General features: G+C 52.9%; 2 protein-coding genes across 2 annotated transcripts; both read left to right on the top strand.

Annotated features, from left to right (window-relative positions):
• Nucleotides 1-599: 599 nt before the first annotated feature.
• On the top strand, nucleotides 600-1,842 carry C8Q71DRAFT_722885 (uncharacterized protein; the record flags this gene model as incomplete). Its single annotated transcript, XM_047921553.1, has 2 exons — nucleotides 600-1,487; nucleotides 1,570-1,842. 2 exons carry the CDS (start codon nucleotides 600-602, stop codon nucleotides 1,840-1,842), a joined length of 1,161 nt encoding a protein of 386 aa, XP_047780722.1.
• Nucleotides 1,843-5,225: 3,383 nt separating this feature from the next.
• On the top strand, nucleotides 5,226-6,467 carry C8Q71DRAFT_722884 (uncharacterized protein; the record flags this gene model as incomplete). Its single annotated transcript, XM_047921552.1, has 3 exons — nucleotides 5,226-5,402; nucleotides 5,456-6,112; nucleotides 6,195-6,467. The coding sequence occupies 3 exons, from the start codon at nucleotides 5,226-5,228 to the stop codon at nucleotides 6,465-6,467; spliced, it is 1,107 nt and encodes a 368-aa protein (XP_047780721.1).
• Between the last annotated feature and the right edge of the window lie 2,459 nt (nucleotides 6,468-8,926).

Raw genomic sequence — 8,926 nt, 5'->3', positions numbered from 1 at the left:
CCTAACCTAACCTAACCTAACCTAACCTAACCTAACCTAACCTAACCTAACCTAACCTAACCTAACCTAACCTAACCTAACCTAACCTAACCTAACCTAACCTAACCTAACCTAACCTAACCTAACCTAACCTAACCTAACCGGACCCTAACTGGGACGGTCACGTGATGAGGAATCACGTGTCAGGGCCGGACCGGTCCGCTTAATCAGCGGGCCCTCGGTCCGGCCGGTAATCAGAGATAAGGAGCGGCACATGCCACACGAGCGTTAGCGAGATAAGATAAGAGCGTCAATCTAGAATCCAGACCCGGCCTAGACTTCAGGTCATTGGGACTCAGTAAGCGGCCCGGATTCTCGGCTGACCGATGGCATCGGTCTTTAGTCATCCTATGTGTAAGATGTATTTGCTCAGCATGCGGCCCGGCCCGCGCTGAGTCGTGCAGTATAATCGTGATTAGTCACCAGAGTGTAAGGCCTGATGAGCTCTATAAAAGAGCGAAATGGGTCGGAGGATGGAGTCCCCATCCCCCCATTGCCTAGGTCGCTCGCGTGCTCGCTCCCCCTAACCTACCCCCGACGAGCCCTTACCACTCCTATCCATGTCTGCTTTCATCCGTGCTGTCTCCCCCTTCGTCGCGTCTCTCGACGCGACTATGGCTTCGGTCGCCCAAGCGGCGGCCCATGAGGGCACTGCCCCGGAGCCAGGCGAGCTGACTAAGGTCGGCCGCCACCACCGGCTTTTTGCCGCGGCGAACGTCACCCAAGTGGTTGACATGGTCCCCTCGGACTATCGCCAGGCGTTCCGCCCCCTGCTTCTCGAGGTCTCTGAGACGCAGAAGAAGATCTTTCGCATCCAAGCGACGATCTCCAAGTGGGAAAAGACGATGGCGTCCGGAACGCTCCCCGCCCATATCAGACAAACCGCGCCCACGCTCCAACAGACGAAGGAGTTTGCCGCGAGTTCAGGAGGCGCCGCACAACGGGCGGCGTTGGAGAAGGTCCACGGGGACTATCTCCAGTCGTACTATACCGCCGAGCTTTTGGCAAAGAAAGACGAGCTTCTGTTTCTGGAAGGGCATATGACGCCCGAGAACATCTTCGAGCGCTGTAGCGCCAAGATCAAGGAGGTCTTCGACCGCCTCGTGGTGACCCAGAAGGTCCCACGCTTCGTTACCGATGGAAGCGGAGCAACCAACGTCATATTCGAGCAGTCCCCCCTCGTGAAGTCAGTTCACGACGAGGTCTTGGAGGACTGCCTCGCGTACGCTCTCCGCGTGATTGGTCTCGAGACCGACACGTGGAACGCCGGCCAGGACAAGGCCGCCGCCAAGAAGAACGTGCACAAAGCGCTCGACGTCGAGATGGGTGACACCGCCTCCGCGTCCGGATCTAAGGATCTGGCGAAGCTAGTCGACGAGCGCGTCAAACGAGAGGTCAAGAAGGCCCTCGCCGCCAAGTCAGGTGCCGGAAAGGCCGGATCTTCGTCGGTAAGTACCCGTACTCCGAAAGGAGCCAAGGGGAAGTCCGCCGATGTGAAAGTCCCATGGTCTGACATCTTCTCTTCTTTAGAAGCCCGCCCGGAAGAACTCCGGCGGCAAGAACGACGGGAAGAAGAAGACGAGCGGAAAAGCCTCGGGCGGACCCAAGGTCAGTCTTCAAGACGCCCCCAGCTATTTGCCTCCGCCGCTGATATCGGCGATGAAGAGGAATGGTGGGAAGGTTCCGCTGTCGGAGATGAAGTTCAAGCGCAAGAACGTCTCCGCCCAGAAGTCGACGGCGCAGCGTCAGGCGGACGCAGCCTCTTCGTCGGCGAAGGGCAAGGGCAAGGGTCGCGCGAAGTAGTCGCAGAAAGCCGAAGAACAGTATCCGCGGAAACGCGCGTGTTCAGGTACGGTGATTACTCCTCGATACCCGATTGGTGCTTATCGGTTCCAATCCCTAGGGCTATTTCTTATTTAATGACACACGTCCCGCTTGAGATTCTCGAGGCGGCCCGGTTTCGTTCAAATGTACATCGTAGTCCCGGGGTTGACTTGCCCCCGTATATATCGTATCAACTGTCCGCAGGAATGAAGTTTCTTTATTTCCGGCCGTATAACACTGAGTTAATCATCGACTCGTGGAAAGAATTTGAGCGTCGGCTCAGATGGCGGCTACACTTTATGTTGATCGATCGCAATGATGATAAGATCTATGATCCAGATTATGATATCGGAAAGGACCGTCAGAAGACGGAGAAACTACCGGATCTACCGCTTTATCTCGAATTGGGGATTCGGCGCGGCAGGCACTTCGTGCGTCAAGCCGTTAGCCATATGCCGGCCGAATCGTCGGAGAATACCTTTAAATCTCTCACTCCCGATACGTCAGCCATTCGAGATTATCTATTGTCACACGACTACATCGTGACCGGCACAGATAAGAATTTGGGCATTGCGGTGTCAGAGAGGACCTGGATTGTGGAACGTTCTTGGGATATACTTAGAAGTCCGGCCGACTATGAGGAAGTCAGTCAGGACAGAGTAATAAAAATCCTGAAAAAGAAATCAGCTGAAATGACTACGCTAGCGCGGATGGCAGAGTCGTTTGATAGCAGCGAAGGGACCCTATCGGCATACTTGCGGAGTAAGATACCCGATTGGGAACATGATGGCGATCCGATGATCCCGCGTTTTTACGGGATACCTAAAATTCACAAACAACCGGTGAAGTTTAGGCCGATCATTCCTTGCCATAGCGTCGTGATGAATCCCGCCGCAAAATTGATTTCTAAAAAACTTAAACCGATTATTAATTCGGCGCCAGCCATTATACATGGAACCAAAGATCTGGCGATAAAATTAAGTAAGTTGCAGCTCCAACCCGGACGTAAATTCTACATAGTAACCGGGGATGTCGTGGCGTTCTATCCGAACATTATGCTTGACAAGTGCCTTGATATTGCGTTAGAAGCTTTAGTCGAGCACTATGTATTCGGTGGGCGCATTGATATATCCAATCTAGGACGCGAAGCCGCGTCTGAAAAATGGATCTCGATATTTAAACGAGCGTTGCACGTCGGCAACACGCAACTTGTGACACAATTCCTAGGAAAATTCTTTATTCAGAAACGAGGCCTTGCTATGGGCGTCGCAGATTCGCCAGATTTGGCTAATATCTACGGCTTGTTTTTTGAACAGAAATGTGGAATTCTTGGGAACCCGCTCGTACCCTTTTATGGGCGGTACATTGATGACTGTCTAGCTATTGTCTATGCAACCTCGGCTGCAGAAGCATTATCAACGCTAGGCGTCGTAAAATTCGATGGTTGTGTCATTGAGTGGAATGCGTCGGAGTTTGGTGCTCCGTTCTTGGATATGTTTATCTACCGTGATGAGGTCGGAAGATTACAGCATCATCCATACCGCAAGGCGCAAAGCCACCAAGAAAGAATTCCATGGATATCACACCACCCTCTCGATGTAAAGAGAGGTACTTTTGTCGGTGAGATGTCCCGGTTAGCCACGCTGTCGTCGCTTCGTCAGCACTACTTGGATGCAATTAAGGGCTTGGTTGCCCTGTACATTGCGCGTGGTTATCCGGCATCGGCTATTAAAGCTTGGACTGAGAAGAATCTCCTAGAAAGATGGGAGAACCGCCTTCATGAGAAATCGCAGGAGGCACAGCACGGTGACGTACTAGTGCTTAAGTCTGAGTTTAACACCGCATGGAACTATTTCAATGCAAAGGAATTAGGAGAAACCGTGACAGGTTATTGGTCGGAGTGGCTCGAAAGAGCTTCTCGAGGAAATTACTCTACTGATTTTCCCTCGTGCGACGAGGAACCTTGGGGAGCGGGCGAAAGCTTTGCTCCTGCTCCTACTCGGCGCGAGCCGGATAGGAGAGTTCCCGATGTGCGAACGATCAAGACCTTCCAGGCCCGTTGGATAGTGTCGCGTAAGCGCACTACTAATTTAATGGACCTTGCCAGTCTTTGGAAAAAGACGGTTCTCGGAAAGTTGGAGGAACGGACGATGCAGGAATTCGATTCTGTGGAGTCACCATCCCTGGGTCCTACGGGAGACTCAGCGGCTCTGGGGCACGCGGACGAAGACGTTGCAATGGCACCCCCATTAGGAGTGTCCTTTGAACAGTCCAAGCAGTTCGTTGATGCATATGTGGCCAATCTCGGGCAGCCTTCCAGGCAGCCAGACAACGATGATGTCACATGGATTCATCGACGGTCCTCCCCGCCCCCGCCTCCTGGATGGTATGGGTTTGATCGCTAAGTACCGAGGTCCTTTACTGTGACGCTAGGGAAAAGTGGTCGACACGTATTATTCCGGGTGCGAGGGTATGGCTTCTAGTGATGGAAATGATCTGGGCCCCCTTGAGGGGATTTAAACCGGTGATCCCTCTCCTAGGCATTCATCGCGTGCTCTGACGAAACAGCAAGCGTAGGGAGCTTCTACTCCCCCTTGGGTCGCTTCGGCCGCCCTCGGGCTACTGTCTAGTCACCACGTCGTGTTTGCGTTCTAGTCAAAACAATTTTCTTTTGCACTGCGCGTTTATAAAAACGATCTTACAGGAACTACGTTCACAGCCTCTCATGCTGTGTATGGAAGAAGAGACTGTGTGTCTCAGGCTCTACCTAACCTAACCTAACGTACGTTCTACAGTTAATCCTGTATAAATAGGATATTGACTGTCTCTTTATAGCCTAACCTAATCTAAGCTAAGGCTAATCTAAGCTAACCAAAGCTAATCCTAATCTAACCGAACCTAACCGGACCCTAACTGGGACGGTCACGTGATGAGGAATCACGTGTCAGGGCCGGACCGGTCCGCTTAATCAGCGGGCCCTCGGTCCGGCCGGTAATCAGAGATAAGGAGCGGCACATGCCACACGAGCGTTAGCGAGATAAGATAAGAGCGTCAATCTAGAATCCAGACCCGGCCTAGACTTCAGGTCATTGGGACTCAGTAAGCGGCCCGGATTCTCGGCTGACCGATGGCATCGGTCTTTAGTCATCCTATGTGTAAGATGTATTTGCTCAGCATGCGGCCCGGCCCGCGCTGAGTCGTGCAGTATAATCGTGATTAGTCACCAGAGTGTAAGGCCTGATGAGCTCTATAAAAGAGCGAAATGGGTCGGAGGATGGAGTCCCCATCCCCCCATTGCCTAGGTCGCTACGCGTGCTCGCTCCCCCTAACCTACCCCCGACGAGCCCTTACCACTCCTATCCATGTCTGCTTTCATCCGTGCTGTCTCCCCCTTCGTCGCGTCTCTCGACGCGACTATGGCTTCGGTCGCCCAAGCGGCGGCCCATGAGGGCACTGCCCCGGAGCCAGGCGAGCTGACTAAGGTCGGCCGCCACCACCGGCTTTTTGCCGCGGCGAACGTCACCCAAGTGGTTGACATGGTCCCCTCGGACTATCGCCAGGCGTTCCGCCCCCTGCTTCTCGAGTCTCTGAGACGCAGAAGAAGATCTTTCGCATCCAAGCGACGATCTCCAAGTGGGAAAAGACGATGGCGTCCGGAACGCTCCCCGCCCATATCAGACAAACCGCGCCCACGCTCCAACAGACGAAGGAGTTTGCCGCGAGTTCAGGAGGCGCCGCACAACGGGCGGCGTTGGAGAAGGTCCACGGGGACTATCTCCAGTCGTACTATACCGCCGAGCTTTTGGCAAAGAAAGACGAGCTTCTGTTTCTGGAAGGGCATATGACGCCCGAGAACATCTTCGAGCGCTGTAGCGCCAAGATCAAGGAGGTCTTCGACCGCCTCGTGGTGACCCAGAAGGTCCCACGCTTCGTTACCGATGGAAGCGGAGCAACCAACGTCATATTCGAGCAGTCCCCCCTCGTGAAGTCAGTTCACGACGAGGTCTTGGAGGACTGCCTCGCGTACGCTCTCCGCGTGATTGGTCTCGAGACCGACACGTGGAACGCCGGCCAGGACAAGGCCGCCGCCAAGAAGAACGTGCACAAAGCGCTCGACGTCGAGATGGGTGACACCGCCTCCGCGTCCGGATCTAAGGATCTGGCGAAGCTAGTCGACGAGCGCGTCAAACGAGAGGTCAAGAAGGCCCTCGCCGCCAAGTCAGGTGCCGGAAAGGCCGGATCTTCGTCGGTAAGTACCCGTACTCCGAAAGGAGCCAAGGGGAAGTCCGCCGATGTGAAAGTCCCATGGTCTGACATCTTCTCTTCTTTAGAAGCCCGCCCGGAAGAACTCCGGCGGCAAGAACGACGGGAAGAAGAAGACGAGCGGAAAAGCCTCGGGCGGACCCAAGGTCAGTCTTCAAGACGCCCCCAGCTATTTGCCTCCGCCGCTGATATCGGCGATGAAGAGGAATGGTGGGAAGGTTCCGCTGTCGGAGATGAAGTTCAAGCGCAAGAACGTCTCCGCCCAGAAGTCGACGGCGCAGCGTCAGGCGGACGCAGCCTCTTCGTCGGCGAAGGGCAAGGGCAAGGGTCGCGCGAAGTAGTCGCAGAAAGCCGAAGAACAGTATCCGCGGAAACGCGCGTGTTCAGGTACGGTGATTACTCCTCGATACCCGATTGGTGCTTATCGGTTCCAATCCCTAGGGCTATTTCTTATTTAATGACACACGTCCCGCTTGAGATTCTCGAGGCGGCCCGGTTTCGTTCAAATGTACATCGTAGTCCCGGGGTTGACTTGCCCCCGTATATATCGTATCAACTGTCCGCAGGAATGAAGTTTCTTTATTTCCGGCCGTATAACACTGAGTTAATCATCGACTCGTGGAAAGAATTTGAGCGTCGGCTCAGATGGCGGCTACACTTTATGTTGATCGATCGCAATGATGATAAGATCTATGATCCAGATTATGATATCGGAAAGGACCGTCAGAAGACGGAGAAACTACCGGATCTACCGCTTTATCTCGAATTGGGGATTCGGCGCGGCAGGCACTTCGTGCGTCAAGCCGTTAGCCATATGCCGGCCGAATCGTCGGAGAATACCTTTAAATCTCTCACTCCCGATACGTCAGCCATTCGAGATTATCTATTGTCACACGACTACATCGTGACCGGCACAGATAAGAATTTGGGCATTGCGGTGTCAGAGAGGACCTGGATTGTGGAACGTTCTTGGGATATACTTAGAAGTCCGGCCGACTATGAGGAAGTCAGTCAGGACAGAGTAATAAAAATCCTGAAAGAGAAATCAGCTGAAATGACTACGCTAGCGCGGATGGCAGAGTCGTTTGATAGCAGCGAAGGGACCCTATCGGCATACTTGCGGAGTAAGATACCCGATTGGGAACATGATGGCGATCCGATGATCCCGCGTTTTTACGGGATACCTAAAATTCACAAACAACCGGTGAAGTTTAGGCCGATCATTCCTTGCCATAGCGTCGTGATGAATCCCGCCGCAAAATTGATTTCTAAAAAACTTAAACCGATTATTAATTCGGCGCCAGCCATTATACATGGAACCAAAGATCTGGCGATAAAATTAAGTAAGTTGCAGCTCCAACCCGGACGTAAATTCTACATAGTAACCGGGGATGTCGTGGCGTTCTATCCGAACATTATGCTTGACAAGTGCCTTGATATTGCGTTAGAAGCTTTAGTCGAGCACTATGTATTCGGTGGGCGCATTGATATATCCAATCTAGGACGCGAAGCCGCGTCTGAAAAATGGATCTCGATATTTAAACGAGCGTTGCACGTCGGCAACACGCAACTTGTGACACAATTCCTAGGAAAATTCTTCATTCAGAAACGAGGCCTTGCTATGGGCGTCGCAGATTCGCCAGATTTGGCTAATATCTACGGCTTGTTTTTTGAACAGAAATGTGGAATTCTTGGGAACCCGCTCGTACCCTTTTATGGGCGGTACATTGATGACTGTCTAGCCATTGTCTATGCAACCTCGGCTGCAGAAGCATTATCAACGCTAGGCATCGTAAAATTCGATGGTTGTGTCATTGAGTGGAATGCGTCGGAGTTTGGTGCTCCGTTCTTGGATATGTTTATCTACCGTGATGAGGTCGGAAGATTACAGCATCATCCATACCGCAAGGCGCAAAGCCACCAAGAAAGAATTCCATGGATATCACACCACCCTCTCGATGTAAAGAGAGGTACTTTTGTCGGTGAGATGTCCCGGTTAGCCACGCTGTCGTCGCTTCGTCAGCACTACTTGGATGCAATTAAGGGCTTGGTTGCCCTGTACATTGCGCGTGGTTATCCGGCATCGGCTATTAAAGCTTGGACTGAGAAGAATCTCCTAGAAAGATGGGAGAACCGCCTTCATGAGAAATCGCAGGAGGCACAGCACGGTGACGTACTAGTGCTTAAGTCTGAGTTTAACACCGCATGGAACTATTTCAATGCAAAGGAATTAGGAGAAACCGTGACAGGTTATTGGTCGGAGTGGCTCGAAAGAGCTTCTCGAGGAAATTACTCTACTGATTTTCCCTCGTGCGACGAGGAACCTTGGGGAGCGGGCGAAAGCTTTGCTCCTGCTCCTACTCGGCGCGAGCCGGATAGGAGAGTTCCCGATGTGCGAACGATCAAGACCTTCCAGGCCCGTTGGATAGTGTCGCGTAAGCGCACTACTAATTTAATGGACCTTGCCAGTCTTTGGAAAAAGACGGTTCTCGGAAAGTTGGAGGAACGGACGATGCAGGAATTCGATTCTGTGGAGTCACCATCCCTGGGTCCTACGGGAGACTCAGCGGCTCTGGGGCACGCGGACGAAGACGTTGCAATGGCACCCCCATTAGGAGTGTCCTTTGAACAGTCCAAGCAGTTCGTTGATGCATATGTGGCCAATCTCGGGCAGCCTTCCAGGCAGCCAGACAACGATGATGTCACATGGATTCATCGACGGTCCTCCCCGCCCCCGCCTCCTGGATGGTATGGGTTTGATCGCTAAGTACCGAGGTCCTTTACTGTGACGCTAGGGAAA

The sequence above is a fragment of the Rhodofomes roseus genome (assembly GCF_022264815.1).
Source record: "Rhodofomes roseus strain CIRM-BRFM 1785 chromosome Unknown C8Q71scaffold_7, whole genome shotgun sequence".
In the NCBI taxonomy this organism is placed as follows: Eukaryota; Fungi; Basidiomycota; class Agaricomycetes; order Polyporales; family Fomitopsidaceae; genus Rhodofomes; species Rhodofomes roseus.
Note: the sequence above shows the minus strand (reverse complement) of the source record. Positions and strands in the feature narration are given on the sequence as shown.